The sequence below is a fragment of the Berkeleyomyces rouxiae genome (assembly GCF_048999995.1).
Source record: "Berkeleyomyces rouxiae strain 22BRR77 chromosome Unknown BrBRR77_ptg000009l, whole genome shotgun sequence".
In the NCBI taxonomy this organism is placed as follows: domain Eukaryota; kingdom Fungi; phylum Ascomycota; class Sordariomycetes; order Microascales; family Ceratocystidaceae; genus Berkeleyomyces; species Berkeleyomyces rouxiae.
The window spans coordinates 1,186,450-1,210,236 of record NW_027396499.1 but is presented as its reverse complement, the minus strand read 5'-3'; the positions used below and the strand labels follow the sequence as shown (position 1 = coordinate 1,210,236).

Sequence of the window (23,787 nt, the reverse complement as noted above, 5' to 3'; positions counted from 1 at the left end):
ACAAGAGTTTTTTTCTTTAGATGAGTCGGATTCCGAGCCTCAAATAAAAAAAAAAGATCCAGCCAGATGCAAATTTTGAATTTGGGATAGGCCCAGGTAACCAGCCGGTTGCCAAGTTCATGCTACCATTTCGTGCGAGGAAATAAATTCCACACACACAGCTAGCAGGTCGTAGCCATGCTGACACTCTTCAACACGTACCAACCACCCTAGGACGCCGTACAGGAGGCTGTACAGGCCTGGTCCCGTGAGTCAAGCCCCTAGAGATTGCTGCTCGGTGCCTCCAAAGGCAGCTTTCGGCCTAGCCTAAACAGGGCTTCGGTGTGGCCTCCGACACTAAGAGGCAAATAGCGAATATGCAGCAAGTTTGTCTCCCATCTTAGCCAAACTTGGCCTGTGGTGGGGCGCACTGGCCAACCAGACGGAACGAACTCTCGTTCCGGAAAATCAGAAAAAAAAAAAGTCGATGGGCTTTTTTTTGGGTTGTCTTGCACGTGACCACTAACAGCGCTAGGACCGACAAAAGACGAGAGACGAAAAACAGAGCGAAACACAGCTGCAAATGCGTAAAGCTAGCCGTTCCAGTAAAAAACAAGACAAATGTGAAGTGAGCAAGAACAGAGAGACAACTCTTCAGCAGACCTAAGACCGGAAAAAACAAGAATAAAGCCAAATCAAACGCAGAATGGGTTGCAGATTTAGGTACTCACCTGGGCATAACAGCTCATGATTCCCGGGAAGCGCTTGTCGTGGGGATCGGGATGCGGCGTGGCTACACCAGACCGAGGCGTCTCAAATCCGGAGTGGTCAGCGCCGTCGTCGTCCGTCGCCGGCGGGGTGGTTCTGTTGCTAAAAGCGGGCAAATATGTTAGACTCGGGTCCCAGGCCGTTACAAGGCAACAGCAGGCGTGCCAAATGCAAAAGGGTGCTGAAATGGGGAGCGAGTAGGAGAACCGCCCACAAGTGTAAGAAAACCGACCCAAGAACTAGGGAAATCAGATAGTGTGTACAAGCAGCAAGTGATATGACGGCCATCAAAGCAAACAGGTACTGGTAATATGAGCTAGATGAAAAGGCAGAGAGGTGCACAATGCGATGTATGTGCTGCAATGTGAAAAACTTCAGTCAAGCGCTACAAAGACGCAGTAACCTGGAGCAATAAGTGCAAAGTTTTTATTGTTCCCTTTTTGCATGCTTTTTTTTTCAGAGGGCTGGTCTCAGGGAGGGGCAGAATGACAAGATACTGTCTGTCTTTCGACAAGGGTCGTTATAGAGATGGGGGAAAAAAACATATGCGGGGAGAGAACTAGACCCGAGAAAAAATAAAAACTTTTGGGTATGGGCATGGGGTGTACGGGTGCGGAAATACACAATGTCTGGCCCATTGAAGGATCTGCAATCCGAAGGAGAGGGATATGTCAACGACAAACAAAGTCGCACCAGCACACCACTCAACATCGGCCAGCACAAACAGGGTGCTCAAGGCCCCCCAAGGCAACACGGCAAATTAAAGTCTATCAGCCAAGTTGCTCTCGAGACACAAAGGCATACAAGGCGGGATCTTGAGCGGTGACAATGATTGACTCGAGGTTGAAAGAAGGCCGTGTTACCCACTCGGGGATCGACAGTGATCCAAGCCATGAAAGCTATAAACACCACATGTGCCAGGCCAATAGCTCAGTAGCAATATTTGCTTATGCCGTCCTGATTCATGCTGTAGGATTTCCCTCCTCCACTTCTCTCACTCTCAAGACAAGCCCGAGTTCCCGTGCTGTGCTTGCATGGCTTCTCACGCTGCTAAAATGCGCAGCGCCAAATATCGGGCGAAGTCTCCACCTGCTGCCAGCTCAGAAAGTCCCCACGACTTCGTGAATGGCTCATGGCCACATCGCAGGACCCATGGGTCTTGACCCACGGCACTCCGATCTGGATTGGTTGATCCAGACCGCCCTGCCAGGTGTCCCGGCCTTGCTGCACCAAAAGAGCTCAGCGAGGCTTAGGCAAGAAATCAGCCCCGGCTGGTTCCCAAGGAACGTTGGAAGAACTCCAAGGTCTCCATTTCTTTTCTCTCTTTTATCGTGCATGCTTTCTAGACCCTGGTACTTGTCGAGCAAATGCTAAGGCTTGAATAGGCCCAATCCTATTAAAGGCTAACGCACATGAGCTCAAAATGTCCTCGGGTTCTGCCAACTTGCAATCAAGATGGTAGCGCACGCCGAGGAAACAAGGCCTGTCCCACAAAGGGTTGCATCAAGAAAAAAAAAAGAGAAGAAAACCAACCAGGAACAGAGAAAAGTAGACGCAATTGCTAGGGATAAACGAGGGAGAAGGAGAGAAAGAGGAGGCAAAACACAGAGGCCGGCGAAGGTTTCCGAGAGACACCAATAATGGCCATGGCCACCAGGGCGCCTGAAACCTGGCTGGTAGAAGACATTGTCCACCACCCATGTAGCCGTAGCCCATTGTCTGATTGTCTGGTACTAGCCATGGCGCGAACAAAGGGCACTGGAGCCGAGCCGGGCTGGAGCTCTGTAGTGGTGTGGGCTGAAACATAATGACGGGCTAATGAACCTAACGGCTAGAACAGCACTAGCTAGCTCTTATCCGTAAGGAGATAGTAGGTCCATGTTAGCAGGGCGGAGGGGTGGGTGGGCACAATACACGCAACCACGACCGGTCAGCCGGCGTCTCGTGGGCTTCCATGTGTAGCGTAGCGCCCAGGAAAGACACACCAAAGGTCGAAGCAGCAACAGGAGCTGCCAACTTGCAGAATAACAAGGGGATGGAGATAAAGGGAGACTCAACAAGGGAGGGGACAAAGATCCAACAATGAAGAGCGGCAGCAGCAAGGGCGGAGAAGGGGAGAAGGGGTGAAAAAGGGAAGAGTCATGGGAGATTTCGTATGCTGCCGATGGGCGGGAGCGCCCGAGCTAGAGAAAGAAAACGAGCAGAGACTTACTTGGACATCATCAAAGCTTGCGTCGCACGCTTTAGAAGATCAGAGCCTCCGAAGTGTGGTTCGATGGTGGACATGAGGGCAGCAAGTATGGCGTATAGTGGCGCAACTAAATGGGAGGGTTGTTGGAAAGAGGGGTTACAGTAAGATTCTGAGCTTTGAGGCGGCAGCCGGTCGTGGGTAGCGGCGAGTGTAGCTTTTGCACAAGGTTGGAGCCGTGAGATTCAATTCAAGATGGGCCGAAAACCAAGTAGACTCGAGAAAGGGCGAAGCAAGCGGCTGGAGGGATTGTGCGCCAGTCCAAAGTCGAGCGGACAGGAAGAAACTCGAGCCGGCAGCGCAAATGTAAATATGGAGGCCGAGTCGAATACAAGCTTGCAAGCGTCAGGGTAGCGACTATGGCAATCGAAGCGTGGGTATTTTGATTTTTTTTTCTGTCGGTGCAGAGGGACGCGGCGCAGAGTGATGGCAAGAAAAGAAAAAACGTGACGTGGTGAAGAGAAACAAGGAAATCAGGTTGTCTGGCTGTTCGTGATGTGTAGAAGATGATCGAAGCCAAATACAAACAAACCACGAGGCAAGCGGAAGACCAGGAAGAAGGAGAGGAGAGGAAAGCAAGAGAAGAAGCAGGGAAGAAGGGAGGATAAGAAGAAAGAAAAGTGAAGCAAAAGCAGCGACACAGAACTAATCAGGTCAGGTTGGGGCTTGAGCTGCAAAGCAAATAAATCAAGGGTTGCGAACGAGGGGCAAAGTGGCAGGGGAGGAGACGAGAGGAGGAGACGAGAGGAGGGGAGGGGGAGGGGTGAGAGCGTGTGAAGGAAGCGGAAAAGAAAAAAAAAGAAGCAAAAGAAAAAGAGGGGAGGGGAGAGAGTCAGGCCGCTAACACGGTGCAAGTAGAAGACACAGACAAGACAATAATACAAAAGGCTCGTTCCGCTGACGAGCTGAGAGACAGCAGACGTAGACAAAGTCAAGAGGGGGGTGTTGGTTTCCAGCTAATGGGTATTTGAGGAGGGCAAGCCGACCGGAGAGGCTTGGACTTTGAATGTCGGGGGTTGAGAAAAAGAAAAGAAAAAAAAACCAAGAAATTCCCAGGTCACGAATTCTAAGACAACATAGGCTCAGAAAGCAGTCGGTGGCGGCCCGAGATTCGGTACTTGTACACGAAGAAGCAGGACTAAGCGATATGGCCGGGAGGCCTTGTGGGATATTGAACTGGAGATCGATATCGAGTCGCAGAGAGAAAAAGTGTGAGGGAAAGAGAGGGCCAAGGCGATTGACGTGGAGGCGACAGTTGTCTACAAAGTCTCGGGCTGCATATGCCGTTCTACTGTGCAGGAAATGCAGTTAATATGGCGTGGTCAGCCAGCTAGCTATACAGGGGCTTAGTTATACTGGCACAGGTGGCCCTCCCTCTCGAGGCCACTCGGGAGATGGTCTCGGGCAAGGCCGGACACGCGTGGTTCTAGGATCGCAGAGTGGGTGTGCCTTTGAGCCTGTGCCTCATCTGGTAAGGTCTACCTTTGCTGTATAACGCAGAGTAGATAACTACACACGTATAGTTATGTATACAAGACAAGTGCTTTTGATATGTCATGTATCAAATATGCAGGTAGAGAGGGGCACAGGAAAGTAAACTCCACCACCAAGCCACGACCACGACCACGACCACGACAACGACAACTCAAGGAACAAAGAGGGGAGAGGTCGAGCTTTGACTAACCTGGATCAGGGATTATGGCAGTCTATATGCATATGCTTTGTTTGCACGGGCAAGCGAGCAACACAATGGTTCAAGTAATTTAGCGTGTATTTTTGTCAAAGTGTGTATGGACGCAGCTGTGTTCAGGCCAGACGTCGGGAGCTGTCAGCCGTGCTAGGAGAAGAGGCTGCTGGAAGGTCAGAGAGGTCAACAATGTCGATAGTATGGAGAAACGATCATGAAGAGCTACTGGGCGTGTAGAGCTGGAGCGGGGCTCGATCTTGTATGAATCTATGTACATATGTACACATGTAGGAGCATGCACTAGTTACAACTTGGGGAGGCAAAAAGTAAACAAGGTGCCGAAGAGCCAGGCTGGGACTAGGATTTCAAGAAACGCAGAAACATGAGGGGAGGGGCAGGCCGCATGAAGCCAGGGAATGTAAAAGGCATGAGAAGCATGTGTGCTTGTAGACAAGCCGGGAGAGGGCATCTGAAGGCCAAGGCAAGGGAGCCATGGCGGCCAAATTTACATGAGGGGAAGCAGACGATAGGCTCCGAGTGAATCAAACAAAATCATGGCCATACGGCTATGAGGGGCTTGGGGCTTCTTGATGGGATGGCGGGATCGGGATCCTTTTTCCCATGGCGTTTGTGCCTGTGTGCAACTAGCTAGTCTGCGCTGCACTGGCGCAAGCTTGGGTTGGAGAGGAGATCCTTGTGAGGTGAGGGTAGCCAGGGATCGAGGGGTTTGGCTCTTGACAGCAGCCATAATCTCAGCGGCCAATGAGCACCAAGGACGATGGATTTAGCGTCTACTGCCGACTTGAATTAGGGCCGTAAATTTTGGGCGCTCGCTTTGCAGAGCCAACTTGGCTGAGACGAGACGAGACGACATGCATGTTGGCCTGGCAGCCTGGTTGGTTGCGAGGACAAGCGGCCAAAGGGCCAAAGGACCCAAAGGCTGGTAGTTGTCAGAGGCGACAACTATGGCTTATGCAAGTAGTCATGTAGTCATGTAACTACATGTATGTACATGTGTTGATACGTGCTTGTGGATCTCGGTGCAGACTTGCCGACTAGGCAATGCACTTGAACACAGGCCAGGCCGACTGAAGTGCCCGTGGATGGGCACAAGAGAGCCTCACACCAAAGCTGTCAAGAACCCGGGCAAGCAGAGCCAACAAACGGCATGCATGTCATTTGTCGAGTCCAGACTAGATCCAACATAAAGTCCATGGCCATGTTGCAGCGGCGCTGGGAACAAGCGGGGGGGGACGGGGACGAGGGGTTCTAGGCCTTACCTCTTCCAATGGCACCAAGAAGCGTTTATGCAGTCTCTGCAGCTGGCCGGCCAATCGATGTTCGGCAGGGCCTCGAAAGCAGCGGGTGGTGGTGCTCGTCCAGAGGGAGGGCCGAGCCGAAAAGGTGGAGAGGCACAAGAAAATGGTGTGTTTAGGTTCAAGTGCCAACGGCGGCGTTATGCGTAAGCATGTGTGTCTTCTCAATGTGCGAGATTTCACCAACGAGCAAGTGGCTGCTTGTAGTGGCTGCGGGTTGATCTGGTCTGTATGCGGTGGCCGGGGAGATTGCACCAGGAGTTTTGTTAGTCTCGGGTTCTGACTCTACAGTGCCGGGTCGCCAATGGAATCAGTTGAGTCGAGTCGGCCACCTCAACCACAATAGGCACTTGATATAATCTTGTAATACTTGTCCTTGTATGCACCATGCACCATGCACCATGCAACGGAAGCCAGATCTGAGGGCTTGACAATGCTACCGCCAGGGTTTAAGGAGCATGGAGACAGCAGGCATCAGCATGGGCGGCAGGCCAGGGCAGACAGGACGTACCACACGAGCCAAGACGATAAGATGCCGGCCTACGGACTCGTGAGCTGGGAGCTTCCTTACCTACACGATCAAGTATCTTCAAGCAGCAAGCTCCAAAGGCAAATCCAGTGTCGAAATTGGCAGGCCGGATAAGTCCGATGCAGCAGAAAAGGGGATGGCTGAAGCGGAGGCTGAGCTGCAGATTAAGGTTGGGTTTGGGGGGGTTTTGGGCGTGGAGCAGGAGGCGGCAGTTGGCGATGGAGAAGCAGTTTCCACGGCGAGAGGAATTGAATTTTGATTTTTTTTCTTCCTCAAAAAACTACACTAGAAAATAATTATTTGAAGAAGCTGGGGAGAGAGGGGTTTCGCGGCCAAAACCCTTCTTATTCGTGGGCGTCTCAAAAAAAAAGTAATCGCCAAAAGCAATCGATGATGCGGGGTGAGCCTGCCCCGAAGCTGAAGCTGAATCCCAAGCCGGGAAACAAGTCCAAAGGTACAAGAAGATACAAACAAAGGTACCAGACCCAAGCCAGAGCGACTTTCTCGACTTCCTTCGCCAACTTCCTTTGAGACACGACCAGCTCCAACTCCAACGGTGATCGCTCGCTTTCTCCAAACTTCTCCAACTCCTTTAAGTCGCCATCTGGTGTTCCTTACTTTTCCGTCCCAGGCCAAGAGTCAAGACGTCACAACCTTCACTGTCCCTCTTGCGAGTGGAGGAAAGGGGTCCAACATGTAAGCCCCTCGGGGGAAGAGACAAAAAAAAGACCATGGCTGGGGTGTTTTCTGCGTTTAAAGATTGCAACACATCTAAAAACGCTGTCTGATGTGATGTGCCTCCCAAGCCAAGAAACCCCAGCGTCCCGGCGTTTGGCTTTGGCTATCAGAGCTTGTACACTATGTGCAGATATACAGAGTCCTGCCTAGTACTACGTCCGTGTTCCGCGTTCCGTGTTACATAGGTATGTACATGCTGCAGTGCTTTACGTATATCATCGTCCTGGCTGTCTTCTAGAAGCAAGTCTGGCGAGAGCAAGAGACCGGGGACACCGGTATCGCCAGTCATGCTATAGTTGTTGTTATGTATCTAGAAGGGGAAGCCGCTGTACTCAAGTATGTATGTATATAGTTAGCTAGTTATAGCCAGTTGGTACGTGTATATGCCTGTCCAGACACACACCGCCATTGCCCTTGTCATGATTGATTCCATTCCCAGAACACCAAGAACCACCCACCAGATAGATAATCTCCGCTCCCTACTTCTGTCTGCACTTTTTCCCTGATTTGTTAATTTTCTCTTCTCCTCCCCCCTACATACACCGACGCTCTCGCCGCCGTGCTGCAAATCCCAACTCGTATCGTACAAGTACATTACATGACATTACATGCATGCTGGTGTGTGTAAACTGCCGCGTTTTGTATCGCTTTGCCTCGAGATGCATGCATGTAGCACTGGAGAAGGAAATATTGCCGTGTTTCTCGCCCACTCAGTCGCTGGCCCGTCCCGTGCTTTTAATTTTAACAGATGCGAAATGCCATCGGTCGTCCCATCTGCCTCGACTGTTGCACAATAATCACAATGACATAGGGTTCTCATCACGATGGCAACCCTAACGCCAACCTACACGACACAACACTAGTGATAGGAAATATAGAAAGAAAAAAAAGGAATTTCCATTGAATCAAGTATGAAAGAAAACAAGACACCGACCATACTGGACTACGTAAACCACTCCTCAATACACAACAAACGCCCCATCTTTACGGCTGTGCAGCATCTGCATCGACGCCATGGAAGGCATCGCCAAACGCTGAATCCTCCATATCCATGTTCTCGTATGACGAGAGCGCCTCGCCCGCCATGTCCATGTCATCCACCATCGAGTTAAACTCAGCGCTCTCAAAGCCGCCGCCAGTGCCAGGGCCAGTGCCACTGGCGCCAGATAGCATCTCGCCGCCAGGAATTACCGGCTTAGAGACAGTGCCGCCGGGAGCTGCGCCGGGGGGCACCTGCTGCTGCTGCTGGGGAATCTGTGGGTTCTGTTGCTGATGCATCTGCTGCATTAGCGGCCCAGGGACGCCGGGCTTGGGCACCATGACCCAGTCGCCACTAGTCTTCTGCTCTGCGCTCGCAGCGTTACCACTCGCGTTACCACCCATCTCGATGTCGGTGTCGCCAGCATCCGGCTTGGCTGCCGGCATATCCGGGGTGGGCTGGCGCTTGGGCGGTGTAACATAACCGCCATCCTGGACACGCGTAATCTTGCCGACGGTGACGAGCGGCGCCGAGACCTTCTTTTCCACGGCTGCCAGGACGTCGTCGATAGGGCGACGCGGCATCTGAACTGGCGAATCAGCAGCGTTGTCACAGTCGTCGCTAGACGGGTCGACGCCGCCGTTGATGCTCCACGAGTCCGAGCCATTGGTAAAGGCAGCGTGGCGCAGGTCCTTTTCCAGCTGGATCACCTCGCGGCTGGCCTTGGACTTGGCCAGGGCCTTGGCGTGGTCGTCGGCCATCTTGGCCATTTCGGCCTTGGACGCGGCCAGGTGGGCGTCGATGCGCTTGCGGAACTCGTCGGCCTTTTGGGGGTCGAGCGGCTTGACGTAGGGGTTTTCCAGGTCGCCTTCCAGCGCGTCGATGCCCTGGGCTGTGAAGATTCCGTCGGTCAAGCTTGCCAGGGGGCCCTTTTTGCCAAAGCCGAGCTCTGGCGCGATGATGCAGCTGAGCGGGTAGGGCGATGCAATAACCTCCTCCATCCACTCGTGGTTTTGTTGGTAGCGTATCATGGCAATCTCGCGAGGAGTCACCTGGTCAAACATGTCGCCGCGAAAGTTGTCTTCCTCCTCGGCTAGGATAGCCTCTGGTGGCGGCGGCGGCGGCGGCTGGATCACAGCCTGGGGCGGAGGGACTGCTGCAGGAGGTGCCGCGGCTGTGGCTGCGGCCGCAGCGGAATGCCTCGCTCGTTTGCTTGGCGGCGCGGCAGTCGGTGGGTGCGTGGGATAAGCCATCTGTTGGGGCACGCCGCGTTGGGGCGGGCCGCTGATGAAGACGGGGCGGCCGTCGCGTGGGAGGTGGATCTGCGGCCAGTTGTTGCGGTCGCCGAGCATAAAGTCCTTGCGCGGGATCGGGCCGAGGCGGAGCATGTATTGGCGGTTGTTCATCAGGGCATGTACGCGCTCGTCGAACGGGATCGACGAGGCCGGCAGCCGGTCGGTCGGCTCGGCAGGCCCGTAGTGCACAAGGAAGAGATTTGGGTCGGGCTGGGGACCGGGCGGCGGGGCTGCGCCGGGCGTGGGAACAAGACGGAAGCGCTTTCGAGAGTGGAGCGTGGCCTGCTCGCCGGGTACACAGCCGGACTTGTAAAAGTAGATTTCCAGGGTCTAATGGGGCACATCACATAGGCGTTAGTTTCGACAGAGTCTCGCATGAAGCCAGAGAAAGGGGAAAACAAAATCGCGGACGTTACGTACCAGGCCATTGCCGACATCCTGCTTAAAGTAGTTCTCGGGCGGGCTCCAAATCAGGCCGTCGGTCGCAAACTGCGGGCCGACGCGGGAAATTGGCTGCCAGGTCAGCAGCAGCGTACCGTCGGCGGGTCTGTCGAGATATGTCCAGAAGAAGGGGCTCTGCGTCTTTGCAATGCGGGGAGCGTCCAACAGCATTTTGGTGACATCATGAATCTCGAGCCGCGGCATCATGGGGTATTTCGCTGCCGAGACGAGGTGGAGATGCGGAAGCTGCACGGCGCGGCGCCTCTATGTTAGCTTGTGATTCCATTGGGGCTTAGTCCCGCCCGCCATCAAACGCCGGGCCTGGGTCTCCGTCCATAGGAGGAGCGCCCGGGAGCCCGCGCTGGGTACATACCAAATCCACCTGGATACCGGAGCTGGGATCGTGCGCCATTTTGATTGTCTGCAGAGCAACTCTAGCACGAAGCTCTGGACGTCAGAAACAGACCAAAAGCGTCCACACGCAAGTCTTTAGTCTCGTCGCGCGAATTGCCCTTGTGCAGGCGGTAACGATAGATGCGCCCAGGAGTTGGGATATGGGCCAGCTTGCTGTTTTTTTTTTTCTTTTTTGGAGGGGAGGAGGCTTCTTCTATTGTGCGTGTGCTGGTGGGTATGGAGTATTGCCAGCTATTTCTATGTACAGAAGAGACAGAGCGATAGGGGCCACGGCGCTGCGTTTTTTGAGGCGCAAAAAGAAAGATGGTGGGATTAGGTAGAGCTTGGGTTCTACTTCAAGGTGTTTTGGTGGGTTTGCTTTTACAGGGAAACAAAAACGCAGACTGGCGCGCGTTCCATTTTTTTCGCGACGATGAATTGGCATGGCTCAAAGGTGCTGGGGCGTGAGAGCCCTGCTGCCAGCTGCTAGAAGACCGGCCTAGCTGCTGACAGCTGTCAGAGCACGTACTGTGTGGATAATCGTCGGCTAAACTACAACAGATGGCGCCGTCTGATACACTCACCCAATTCACATGCTTTAACTATGACTTCACATCCGCTTACACCAGCAACATCCGGTTATTGACAAGCCAGCTCAGCTGTCCTTATTTGCATTAAATCATATTTAAAAGCTTTGCATGGTCGTAAAAAAAAACATCTCCAATCCCAGCCTGTGGCGATTTTGATTACACCGGGCGCTTTTTCTCCAAGTTCTCAGGTCTTACTTGCTTTCCAAACCTGCGCTGGCAGTTTGGTCGAACTATCTCTACAACACAGAACACAGTATTATCCACCACTTTACGCCTGGTAGGTCGAGGCAGAGACGTTGCCTCCGCGGCCGGTCCAGTTGACGTGGATGTCCTTGCCTTCGGGGTACTCGGCCGACGCATTCTCGGGCTTGATGCGGAAGGTGTGGGCACCAAAGTAGTCACGCTGGGCCTGCAGAAGGTTGGCGGGCAGGTTGCGGGTGCGGTAGCCATCGAACCAGGACAGAGCAGTGCCGAAGCAGGGGGTGGGCAGACCCAGAAGGGCGGCATTGGCGACGACGTTTCTCCAGCCGGGCTGGGCCTTGTTAATGGCCTTGTTGAAGAAGTCGTCAAAGAGCAGGTTCTCCAGGTCAGGGTTGTTGCGGTAGGCAGCGGTAATGTCCTTCAGGAAAACGGAGCGGATGATGCAACCACCACGCCACATCAGGGCAATCGAGGGCTTGTTCAGCTTCCAGTTGTACTCGCGGGCAGCCTCCTGCATCAGCATGAAGCCCTGGGCATACGAGATGATCTTGGAGGCATATAGAGCCTGCTCAAGGTCCTCAAGGAACTGTTCTCTGTCGCCGTTAAAGGCAGTGGTGCGGCTGACAAACTCCAGCTTGGAAGAGGCAGTCACACGCTCGTCCTTGATGCCAGACAGGCAACGGGCCAGAACAGACTCGGCAATCAGAGTGACGGGCATACCCAGGTCCAGAGCGTTGATAGCGGTCCACTTGCCGGTACCCTTCTGGCCAGCTTTGTCGAGGATCTTCTCGACCAGGGCAGTACCATCGGTGTCGTTGTAGTACATGATGTCACGAGTGATCTCGATCAGGAAAGAGTCGAGAACACCCTTGTTCCACTTGGCGAAGGTGTCGCCAATCTCCTTGCTGGTCATGCCCAGGCCGCGCTTCATGATGTCATAGGCCTGCAGTAGGGAGAAAAAATATATGTTAGTACCAGCACGACAAGTGGAGAAAGGGCAAGTAAAGGGGACCAAATGTCTCATGGCGTACCTCGCAAATCAGCTGCATGTCACCGTACTCAATACCGTTGTGCACCATCTTGACGTAGTGGCCAGCACCCTCGTCACCAACCCACTCGCAGCAGGGCTCGCCATCAGACTTGGCAGCAATGCTCTGGAAAATGTCCTTGATGTGGGGCCAGGCAGCCTCGTCACCACCAGGCATCATCGAGGGGCCGAAACGGGCACCCTCCTCACCACCCGAGACACCGGAGCCAACGAAGCGGATGCCCTTGGTGGAAAGGTACTTGGTGCGGCGGTTGGAGTCGGGGAAGTGGGAGTTGCCACCGTCAATAATGATGTCGCCCTGGGACAGGAGAGGCAGGAGAGTCTCAATCCAGTCGTCAACAGCCTTGCCAGCCTGAACCAGCAGCATGACACGGCGGGGCGACTTGAGCTTGGAGATGAACTCCTCGTTGGAGTGGGCGCCGACGATGGACTTGCCCTTGGCCTCGTTCTCAAGGAAGCGGTCGACCTTGGAGACGGTACGGTTGTAGGCGCAGACGGTGAAGCCGTTGTCGGCCATGTTGAGGATCAGGTTCTGGCCCCTAGAGCACGGGGTCAGTGGCTATTCGAGGCAGTTCAGGGGCCACGGCACCGGGAAAGGGCCGGGTCGAGAGAGGACTTACATGACGGCCAGACCGATGAGGCCGATATCAGCACTGAGAGGGATGTCAGCATGGATTCCCACGAGCGGATTATATTTTTAACCAGGAGAGCCAGAGACACCGGACCGCGCCCGCTCCGGCGCCGGCCACAGTGAGGACCAGGCAGGAGACAGCGGGCTGGAACTTGTCATGGCAGGCCGGCAGTACGTGATGATGGAGCTTGCCACCACAAATTTCACGTCGCCGGCGCCGCCCCAACACGCCATTTGTGATGAGGCGGGGGAGGCTGGTGGGGTCAAGCCAAAGCACAGAGAAAAAAAAACGAGTTCAGAGAGGCGGCCAGCCAGTCAAGGCCAAAGCGAGGAGGCAGACTTACACAGGTTCAGACATTGTGAAGGATACTTGGTGGTAAATAGAGTAAAAAGTATGTGAAGAAGGGAAGAAGGAAAGAAGAAAAAAGAAAAAAGAAAAGCGGTAGGTAGTGATTAAGAGCCCCAAGCTCTAAACTGCGAACTGCTATGTCGGAGGGGGAAGAAGGATTACGAGTGAGAAGGAAGGAAGGAAAAAGAAAGGAAAGAGCAGAGCAGAACAAGCTGGGAAGTGCCTCGTTCTTTGCTTAGAAATTTGGTTGGGGCGATGAGCTAAATGTAAGGAAGCAGCGGGCTTGCAATTGGCAGGTGCAATGCAATTGGGAAGAGAAAGGGCTGGCAGCGGGAGAGAAAAGGGAGAAGGAGCTCCGATAAAATAGGCATTAAAGGGAAGGGAAGGATCGGTTTGTGTGGGACTGACGGAGTCTGCGCGTGTCTACGACGGTGTACTGAGTACGTAGTATGTATCTGTAGCTCTGTACCTCTATACTTGTAGCTAGCCTGGCCAGGCGTCTTCTTCTAGCTGCGGGCACAGGCCGGTGACAAGCAGGCAGCTTTGCTTTGCCAGACGGAAATTGGCCGAGGGCTGCTCTGTCCTCCAGCAAACGCCAGTCTTGAGAGGTAATTTTGGGCGTAGTTGGCTGCAGCGGCCTAGACTGCTGAGATGCCCCGGTAGGTGGGCCGCCCAGGGTAGCTTCTAGTCATGGAGGGGCAACAAAATGAGGGGCTGTTGGGTGGGTGTTAGGGTTCAGTTGAGCTGTGCAAGTCGCGGCAGGTCGAAGCCCGCGGATTTGTAGGTGAAGATACACAAAGATACAACACGCTCGGCAAGTCCAACCATCGATAGACCCTAAATCTAAATGTACCGTGTACACATTCACTGCACGAGGCAGTTCAAGATAGCTCTCTTTTGTCAGCAGCTGAGCTGAGAGCCCAGGCTTGGCTGGGGCCGGCTCCGACACCTCCATGATTAGCTAGCATGTCCACAATCTGCTTGTCGTGGCGGGGTTCCCCAATGGAGCGGCAGCAGACTGGGACCGAGCATACAGCGAGTAAGAGACTTGCAGACAACTGCCATGTCATGTACAGCCAGAACTAAGGAGACGGGCACTCGCCATGCGGCTTTATTGTTCGTCCGGCAGCCTGTCTCTCTCGGTGTCTCAATGGCTTCGGAATTTCCAGCTTCCGCAAACATCAGGCTCTCTTGCTACAAGCACAAGGCCAAGTCGCACCGCACCGCACTGACTGGCGTTGGCCAGACCGACGATCGCCCAAGTTACACCTGATGTAGCGGCTAATCCTTGTTTTGCGGTTCCCAAAGCCAGGGTTGCGACCAGCCAACCAGGTGATACTGGGAGCTTCGACGTCCTTTGCGGGGGAATTCGTTACAGACAGCCCCGGGTTGGCTGCTAGTGCAGGTTTTATGTTGCGGCTGTCTTGTTTTGCGTTCAGAAAAGCACTAACATGAGTCCTGTTTAGGCCATGCGCGTAGCAGCAGCGAAGATCGGACTATCAGTGGCTCTTCGATGCTGGCCCCTGGCGCCGGAGACAGACAAGGAGACAAGGACCTGTAACTATACCCTACCGCTGTATACCTGCTGATGTAACCATTAGGCCAAGACGTCAAGGCCGCTATGGACTCTGTCCATGACCGCGCGAACAGAGCTCCAAGGTGCGCCGAACCCAGCGCACTAAACAGCCAGTGGGCCCTCCCTCCAAGTTTCCATGCCTGGAGCAGAGGCAAAAGCCTGCAGCTTGCACCGATATACAGCCGACCGATAACAGTGGCCGCCCCACCTGGAAATGGAGAAGCAACAGTCAGGTCAAACCCAGCCAGCCTCTTCATGGCCGAATCCCTTGGGTGGGGGGAAGGGGAGAGAAGAGGGGACAGGACAAAGGTTTCCATCTGGATGTCTGCAGAGTGTGCAAGTGCCATTACTTTTCGTAATGGCCGGTCGCCGGGCACCAGGCGGCGGTCCATGTGTCAGCAGCGAGGCAGTTGTATGGGGTAGGCCTGGTATAGAATATGCGCCACACACAGCTCGGGAGCATACAGAGCAGAAGAGCAGAGTCCGGCCTCCAGTCTGCTTGCATTTGCCTGCCCTGCCACAAACAACAACTCCGCCGGTCTGTGCTACGCTGGATGTATTCCACGTCTCCAAAGGTACACGGAAGCAATCTCCATGAGACTTGCGGCTCAGACTTTTATTGGCGCGGCTTATTATGCACCGGGTGCTGGGATCAGATAGCGATAACTAGCGCTATTCGGTGTCGTTTGGGTCTGAGCGGGCTGGACGGTTGGCGGCTGGAGTGTTTTTGAGGCTTTCGTAATATGCATGTAGCCGAGAGGTGAGACGTACGTTGTGAGTGCTGACGACGTAGACGGCACATTGAGCAGCAACATGGTGTATGGGGACGAGGCGTAACTAATATGTAGCAAATGTAACTAGTTATGCAATTACACAACTGACTACTCACATAGATGTCTTGGTTGGCGGCGATGACCAGCACAACCCTAACCGGGCTCTTTTTCGCAAAACCTTATTTACGCCACACACACACGTGCCACGGCTCCGCCTGTGGCGTAAATATTTTGCAGTTTAACGATTCTGCGATTTTATGGAGTGTCCAACTGTCCCACAGCAATTCCAGACCTGCCTCGCATCGACATTCTGCATCTGGCTTCTGGCTTCTCGCTTCTGGCTCTTCCACCATAGAAGCACCTCTCCCAACGCCTCTTCGCAGCGCATCTTCTCTCCACTAGTGGTACGTCCTTTGATCTCGATCAGAACGGGCCGAAAATCTCCCGGAACCTGCCCATCTCTGTTCTGTTCTGTTCTGTTCTGTCTGCCTCTCCATTTCCCATTGCGACAATCACAAGAGCAGCAGCCTTTTATTCCATCACCACCACCAAGTCTCTCTCTCTCCCTCCCTCCCAAACCAAGATAGACGCTTGCCCGTTGGCCTGAACATCTCATTCATCATGTCATACCCTCCCCCTCCAGGCACCGGCAGTGGCACCAACAGTCGTGCTCCACACCCGTCTCTGCCCTCGCGCCCGCCACAGAGCCGCGCCTCCGGCTTCAAGCCCTCGTTTTCCAAGCCCGCAGCCTCGGCGGCCCCGACCACATACGGCGCAGCACCCACAACCTATGGCGTGCCTCCCTCAACATACGGCGCACCGCCGGCTTCCTACGGCCGAGCCCCCGGCCAGACATCATACGGCGCTCCCCCCTCGACCTACAGCTCGCCCGCATCATACAGCAATGCGGGCGGCTATGCGACAGCCCAGTCAGGGCTGAGAAACGGACCTCAGTCTCAGAACCAGTCATATGGATACTACTCCCAGGCAAACCAGGGTGCCGCCGCACATGCCAACTATGGCCCTGTCATGCCGGCCGGCTACGGCGCTCCCACCGACGGCGATGGCGCATCCTCCGCAACCGACTACAACTCGGCCGGCATGGCGGCGCAAATTGCACAGTGGCAAAGCGCATACGGCCCGAAGGACGCCGACTCAGGACAACCGCAGATTGGACCCGTAGCCCCTGGCGCCGACGGAGCCGCCAACACGGCCACCGCTATTCCAGATCCGAATGAAAAGAAAAAGACAGTGTACCGCGAAGGCGGCGGCAAGAAGTGGCAGGACGACACGCTGCTGGAATGGGACCCGGCGCACCTGCGCCTGTTTGTGGGCAACCTCGCAGGCGAAACGACCGACGACTCGCTGCTCAAGGCGTTTTCGCGGTGGAAGTCGGTGCAGAAAGCGCGTGTGATCCGCGACAAGCGATCGACCAAGAGCAAGGGCTACGGCTTTGTCAGCTTCAGCGACAGCGACGACTTCTTCCAGGCGGCCAAGGAGATGAACGGCAAGTACATCCAGAGCCACCCGGTCGTCGTGCGCAAGGCCAACACGGAAATCAAGACGGCCAACGTCAAAGACAACCGGAACAACAAGTGGAAGAAGAAGAATGGCGGTGGCAATGGCCACAGGAAGAACGACGGCGCGGGAAATAAGGCCGGCAGCGGCATGGGCGCTGGCGCATCGGGATACGAGCCAGGCCTGGCGGCGGCTGGCGGCGGCATCACGAAGCCGGGCCAGAAGACAAAGAACGGCCTGCGGCTGCTGGGATAGCCGGGCAAGCGGCGCCGTGGGGGTGGTACAGTCCGAGGTGATGCGGGGGTTGTTGGAGGGGGCGCGATCGTGGGAGCCCCACTTATTCAGGCGGTAGCTTTGGTCTTGCTCTGAAGCTGTTGTATTTCATATTTTTATTTTATTTTTATTTCCCTTTTTTTCTTCTTCTGTATCTTCGCCTTTGCCCACCACCTCGCCCATCGACGACGTCATCGATTCTAATCTGCATCTTTTTTCTCTCTCCCCTTGTATTTTTTTTCGCCCGCTAGCGGCTCTCATTCTCTTGCCCTATTCACGTGTCGTGTTCGTTGCTGGCTTCAATGGCCCTTTGTTCGTGACCCCGTTCTTCTTTACAGCTCGATCCGACAGCCGCTGCCGGCTTTGCTCCGGTCATCGCTTCAGGACGACTGACCAGGCCGCTTCGAACAAGTCGCCCGGCTGCCGCCAATTGCCTACGCTGTTTTCGCCATCTGTCCTATTGTCACGGCTCTTTTCTCCTAGAACCACGTTACTCTAGACCTCCTCCCTCCCTGGACCTTGGATCTGAAACCCGAACCCTAGGCGTGCGACCGCTCCCAAACTCCCTTTCTTCCACATCTGGCTGCGCGCTGCAGACGCCAGGCCGCCTCATTTATCCCTTTTACGTCACACATTTGACCTTTGGCTGATTATGAGCAGCTCGACGTTGAGGAATATCGGTGACGTTCCGATTGAGATGAACGCATACAGTCGGCGCCGCAACAGCAAGCCGTCCCCTTTTACGCCCTCGACCGCCTCCACTACCGTCGCAAAGCCCAGCACGATACCGCCACTCCGAAAAGGTTCCATGTCGTCCAAGTCGGGCTCCATTTCTGCCGCTGGTGCGGGTGTTGCGACCACCGTTGCCACTTCCACCCGCACAAAACACGGCGCGTCCGGCTCGTGGTCCGACGACGACAGCGAGAGCGACGCTGCCTATGACGCCGCCGCCGACGACTTACACTCGGACGAGGAGACGGGCCTGACGGACCGAGAGCGCTCTCGAAAGCGTGCGCAGCGCCAGAGCAGCATGCGGGTGAACCACCGCATCGCAGGCAGTGCCGGCGCCCACGGCGGAAGGCCACCGGCGCTGACAAAGGAGGAAAAGAAGGAGGCCGACAAGAATGTGGCGCGCCGTCTGGGCGTCAACGGTGTGCTGATTCTGCTTTGGTACCTGTTCTCGCTGAGCATATCGCTGGTATGCTGGTCCTTGTCCGCTGATTGTCTTGCCCTGTATTTTGCTAACACAATGTCCGACCCGCACAGTACAACAAATGGATGTTTGGCCAGGGAACCCTCAACTTTGCCTTCCCGCTCTTTACAACTTCGATGCATATGCTCGTGCAGTTCGGCCTCTCGGCGCTGGTGTTGTGGATGGTACCGTCGCTGCGAGGACCCAAGGGCCATAACCCGGACTCGGGCCCCGTTACTATGACGCGGCTCTTTTACATGTCACGGATTGGCCCGTGTGGTGCCGCGACAGGCCTCGATATTGGACTGGGCAACATGTCGCTGCAGTTCATCACGCTCACATTCTACAGTAAGTCATAGAGCCCTGCTCGCTCACCGACCCGCTCGACAATGCTAACACACGCTCTCTTTTGTCCTGTAGCCATGTGCAAGTCCTCGTCCCTTGCCTTTGTGCTCTTGTTTGCCTTTCTCTTCCGCCTAGAGAAGCCTACGTGGCGCCTCGTTGCTATCATCGCCATCATGACTCTCGGCGTCGTGATGATGGTCGCTGGCGAGGTTGAGTTCAGTCTGCTGGGCTTCTGTCTCGTCATCATGGCTGCCTTCTTCTCCGGATTCCGCTGGGGCCTGACCCAGATACTGCTGCTGCGCAACCCAGCCACGAGCAACCCGTTCCTCAGCATCTTCTTCCTAGCGCCCATCATGTTCGGGACGCTCATCATCATTGCTGTCCCCGTCGAGGGTCTGGGCGCGCTATTCGACGGCATCGGCGACCTGCTACGCGTACACGGCATCATGGCCCCGCTGCTCCTGCTGTTCCCCGGCTGCATTGCCTTTTGCATGACGTCTGCCGAATTTGCGCTGCTGCAGCGCACATCGGTCGTCACGCTGTCGATTGCCGGCATCTTCAAAGAGGTCGTGACCATTTGCGCCGCCTCGCTCATCTTCCACGATACCCTGACGCGTGTCAACTTCCTCGGCCTCGTCACCACCATGGTCGCCATTGCCGCCTACAACTACATCAAGATCACCAGCATGCGCCAGGAAATGCAGAATAAGGTCCACCAGGACCACTTAGCTGCTGAGCGGCACATGCACCACGAGGACGACGACGAGACGGGCGGCGGTGCCCTTGAGCAGGAGCAGTTTGGCATCGGGTCGGACGATGAGGAGGACGCAGCGCTGTTGAATGACGGGCGGCGGTAAGGCCTGCTGCAGTCGAGGAAAGCGGCAGATAGACAGGGGGCGTTGTCGTGTAGCCAAGTGGCGGAAGCTCTCTCTCCCTCTTCTTGGTCTAATTCTTTTCTTTTTTTTCTAATGAGTTGTCTTTCTTTTGTGTAATTTGGGCTGCATATGAGTATTTGGATATGCAATAGACATTTAAGAGCTGCTTGCAGCTTGACCTTTTTTTTTTCTTTCTTCTCTTGCAGTTCATCTGTTATACATGGAGTCTTGTGAACCACCACTACGCCCTCGGTACTCCCAGAGAGAAGACTCCACATAGAGGAGGGGGAGGGGCCGAATTAAAGTGGGGAGCACGGACGGCACGGGGCGATAAGATAAGGAAGGCCATGCCCCACTTATTTTCTTCAATTTTCAGCTTCATTTTTTTTTTTTGGTTTCGACGACGAGAGCAAACTGCGCGGTTGATTCTGGCTTTGGCTTTTTGGTGAATAAGTTGACGTGATTCAGTGTCTGCTGTCCTTTTTTTTTTTTTCTCTCTTCTTTTTTCGCTTACGCCAATTCTTGCCCGGCAGTCAACTGCTCTCGGCTTGGGGTTGTGCTGGCGAGCCTTATTGGATACACACCAACACTAGTCTTGTCTGTTCGTTCTTAAAGGTCGTGTACTATCTCGTTCTTTCGTTCTATATCTAGCCCGCCATGTCTGTGATTCGCCCCAGAAGGTACGTTTGACTTGTCCCAGCTCTCAGTCGCCTGCGGGCCGCGATCCCCGTTCCCAGCGCCCGCTAACCGCCCGCTCCCCCAACGCACAGGACGAAAATCGGCCGCGACCCGAACAACACAGCCTGGGCGCGCGACGAAGCCTCCTTTGGCCAGCGCTTCATGCGGCAACAAGGCTGGCAGCCGGGCGGCGTGCTGGGCGACCCGACGGCGGGGCACGCGGGCATGCACAGCAGCGCGTCGACGTCGCACATCCGCGTCAGCCTCAAGGACGACTCCAACGGGCTGGGCTGGAAGCCCGGCGGGCCCGACGGCGACGACGCGCTGACCGGCATGGACGTGCTCAAGGACATTTTCGGCCGGCTCAACGGCAAGGCCGGCGACGAGGGCCGCCGCGAGATGGAGCGCAAAAAGGGCCTGATGTACCTTGGCCGCCGCGGCGGCGGCATCGCCTTTGTGCGCGGCGGCCTGCTGGTCGGCGACAAGATTGAGCAGGACAAGTCGCAGCTGATGGACGTTGACGATGAGCCTGCGCCGCCTGCCGCCGCCGAGCCGCTAAACCAGCTAAAGCGCAAGCGCAGCTCCGACAATAACGACTCCAGCACTAGCGACTCCGACTCCGACTCCAGCGCCAGCACCGCCAGCGAAGACGAGCGCCAAGCGCGCAAGCGCCGCAAAGCCGAGAAGAAGCTGCGAAAAGCCGCCAAGAAGCAGCGCAAGGCCGACAAAAAAGCCAAAAAAGCCGCGAAAAAGGCCGCGGCACAGGCCGGCGCCGGCCTCCTCCCGACGCCACCCTCAACCGACTCCAACGACACGTCCGATGCTGACACCGCCGACCTGCGCAAAGCCGCCAAGCGCGAAAAGAAGCGCGCCAAGCAGGAGAAGAAGGCCAAAAAGGAGGCTAAGCGCGAAAAGAAGCTGGCCAAGAAGAACAAGCGGGCGGGCGTCGAGGGGCTGACGCCCGGCAGGGCGCATAGGCTTGATGCGGCGGAGACGCGGCAGCAGCGCGTGGTGGTGCGGTCGCGGCTGGCGACGCATAAGAAGGCGCCGCTGGATTCGGATGCGATGAAGCGGGTGAGTTGGGTTCTTTTCTTTTATTCAGGGTGTCTATGTCGATGGACAGATCTGGAGTTTCTACTCTTGCACGCCTGGTATACATTTACAAGTCTGGATATATTGCTAACCTTGGTGTTCTCTCTTCTAGTTGTTCATGGTGGGCTAAGAATCGCCACCTCGACACCGTCCTCGTCTTCCTCTTGTTTTGTACATTTTCGTTACGTGGCTATCCGTCATTCTCTGGCTCCTCCTGTGGCTTCTCATAGACTCTGTTTTGTTTTTTTAGCCTCCCAGGCGACATATACAACGCCTTCTTATTCCCCTTCAATCACACAGCACAAAAAAAAGCATTCACGATTCCAAAGTATCAGTTGGACAAAGCGTGCGTGACATTCTGACCAGGAGCTAATATGTAGCGAGTTTGCACCGGCCGAGAATAGCCGGCGCTGAAGCAGGGAAAACACGCATGGGCATGTGCATGTAAAGTATGTAGTAAAATAAAAAAAAGAACACAAATAGAAACAGAAACAGAAATATGCCAACGGCTAGATGAAACGCTCAGAGCCGGAGGCTCAATGAAAGAAACAAAGCCAGAATGCATGTGACATGAGACGACGAGCAAGCATAACAGAAGATGGCGGTCTGAAGGAACCGGAACGGCTGGGAGTAATAAGCCGATAACAAGAAAAAAAAAAGACTAGGCTGCGTGATGAGAACATGAGATAGAAAAGGTAAAAAGGTAGACGCCGTATGAGCTACCTGTCCAGGCGCTACGGTTTTAGGCCTGGGCGTATCCCTCGGGCTTAGTCCATGTAAAAGTCGCCCTTGAGGATACGCTCCTGGAAAGCATCAGGCTTCTGGCGTGGCTTGGCCCGGGGCGTAGGAAGACTTGGCACCGAAGCCGAAGCCGGAGCCGGAGCCAGAGCCGAGGTCTGGTAAGGCGGCATCATCTCACTGCTAATGGAGCTTTCCCGGCGATGCGATGAGGCAGTAGTAGAAGTGGGCGCGACAGGGCTGTAGGGAGCGCCTCTGGGGGGAGAGCTCGACATGAAGGTGGACGAGCGGCCCTCGGCGCGCGAGCGCAGCTGGTCTGCCCAAGTAAAGTGCTGGTGCTGCTGTTGCTGGTCTGTGGCGCGAGAAGCGGAATGCAGGTTAGAAGACAGTGCGGCAGGGGGCTGAGACGACGGGAGGGAGGTTTTTCTTGGACGGACGGAGGTGACAGCTTCGCGGGCCGATTTGGCAGCAGCGGGGCCAGAGAGAGAGATCCGGCGGACGGCGCCAGCCAGATAACTCTCAGTCGGCATGGGGTCGTCCGAGACTCGATATCCCGGCTGCTGGGCGTCTTGATCCTCGGGGTCCAGGCCGGCAGTGGAGCGTGGTGGTGGCTGGTGGTCCAGGGGTAGATTTGTAGAGGTAGGGGACAGAGAAAATGGGGGAGATGCGGTACCGGTGACTGTGCGTGGGCGGGCAAAGCTTGCACGACGTGAGGAAATGGAAGACAGGGGCGGGCTTCTGCCCGAGAGCGGAGACGGGGTGTCGTCATCCTCAATGGCGTTCTCGTCAAGCAGCGAGATGGTGCTGCTGCGGCGCAGCTGGGCCGGAGCAAGGGTGAAATTGGCGGGCGTGGTGCTGGGCGGGGCGATTCCGGACTGGTGGAGGCCGACGCTGACGGACGAGAGGCGGCGGCGGTGCGTGTCGGGCACGCTGGCGGCGGTGGCGGCCGAGGGCTGGGTGGAGATTGAGTTGCTGCGGAAGAGATTGCTGAAGACGGCGTTGCCGACGGAGCCCCGGCGGTCCATGTTGGGGTGAGAAGGGTTGTTGATGGGAATAGCAGACGTAGCGCAGTCGTTGGAAGACATGGTCGGCGAGGTGGACAGAGCGGGAGGGGGCGGGAGAGAGTGGTTTATATGCGCTGGAGGAGACGGACTGATGCAGACAGGAGACCAAGGCGTCGTGTCCTGTTTCCCTTTTTCTTGGTTGACTCTCTCTGGATGAGATGATGTGGACACTGGCGTCAGCCTACCGCAGAGCAATGGTGGCTCGATATGCGGGTTTGGCGGCGGTGAAAATGGGCCGAGGCTGGTTCGAGTGTCTCGGATTGGAGGTGTGAGGTGTAGCACAGCGGGAAGATAAAACACAAGAACAGACAGGAAGAAAAAAACAGGCGGGCAGCACGTCTGGAGACAGAAGAAGAAAAAAAAAAAAGGGCGAAGGGCAGCTGCAAATGCGGTAAAGGAGAAAGAAAGATGGGAACGGGAGGAAATAGAAAGTTGAGCTGGGACTTGGGGCTTGGGGCTTGGGGCTTGGGG

General features: G+C 55.3%; 7 protein-coding genes across 7 annotated transcripts; 3 read left to right on the top strand and 4 right to left on the bottom strand.

The window, feature by feature from the left end:
• Positions 1–698: 698 nt before the first annotated feature.
• On the bottom strand, positions 699–3,033 carry BROUX77_006919 (uncharacterized protein; the record flags this gene model as incomplete). The annotated part of the gene is made up of 2 exons (XM_073751957.1): positions 699–849; positions 2,960–3,033. 2 exons carry the CDS (start codon positions 3,031–3,033, stop codon positions 699–701), a joined length of 225 nt encoding a protein of 74 aa, XP_073603066.1.
• A 5,216-nt stretch (positions 3,034–8,249) lies between these two features.
• Positions 8,250–10,392, bottom strand: BROUX77_006918 (uncharacterized protein; the record flags this gene model as incomplete). Its single annotated transcript, XM_073751956.1, has 3 exons — positions 8,250–9,869; positions 9,960–10,226; positions 10,354–10,392. 3 exons carry the CDS (start codon positions 10,390–10,392, stop codon positions 8,250–8,252), a joined length of 1,926 nt encoding a protein of 641 aa, XP_073603065.1.
• Positions 10,393–11,231: 839 nt separating this feature from the next.
• On the bottom strand, positions 11,232–13,201 carry BROUX77_006917 (uncharacterized protein; the record flags this gene model as incomplete). The annotated part of the gene is made up of 4 exons (XM_073751955.1): positions 11,232–12,107; positions 12,196–12,751; positions 12,833–12,865; positions 13,188–13,201. The coding sequence occupies 4 exons, from the start codon at positions 13,199–13,201 to the stop codon at positions 11,232–11,234; spliced, it is 1,479 nt and encodes a 492-aa protein (XP_073603064.1).
• A 2,961-nt stretch (positions 13,202–16,162) lies between these two features.
• On the top strand, positions 16,163–17,314 carry BROUX77_006916 (uncharacterized protein; the record flags this gene model as incomplete). Its single annotated transcript, XM_073751954.1, has 1 exon — positions 16,163–17,314. The coding sequence occupies one exon, from the start codon at positions 16,163–16,165 to the stop codon at positions 17,312–17,314; it is 1,152 nt and encodes a 383-aa protein (XP_073603063.1).
• Positions 17,315–17,984: 670 nt separating this feature from the next.
• BROUX77_006915 (uncharacterized protein) lies at positions 17,985–19,726 on the top strand (the record flags this gene model as incomplete). The annotated part of the gene is made up of 3 exons (XM_073751952.1): positions 17,985–18,530; positions 18,599–18,872; positions 18,945–19,726. 3 exons carry the CDS (start codon positions 17,985–17,987, stop codon positions 19,724–19,726), a joined length of 1,602 nt encoding a protein of 533 aa, XP_073603062.1.
• Positions 19,727–20,401: 675 nt separating this feature from the next.
• Positions 20,402–21,644, top strand: BROUX77_006914 (uncharacterized protein; the record flags this gene model as incomplete). The annotated part of the gene is made up of 3 exons (XM_073751951.1): positions 20,402–20,424; positions 20,515–21,496; positions 21,627–21,644. The coding sequence occupies 3 exons, from the start codon at positions 20,402–20,404 to the stop codon at positions 21,642–21,644; spliced, it is 1,023 nt and encodes a 340-aa protein (XP_073603061.1).
• Positions 21,645–22,281: 637 nt separating this feature from the next.
• Positions 22,282–23,337, bottom strand: BROUX77_006913 (uncharacterized protein; the record flags this gene model as incomplete). The annotated part of the gene is made up of 1 exon (XM_073751950.1): positions 22,282–23,337. One exon carries the CDS (start codon positions 23,335–23,337, stop codon positions 22,282–22,284), a length of 1,056 nt encoding a protein of 351 aa, XP_073603060.1.
• Positions 23,338–23,787: the final 450 nt, after the last annotated feature.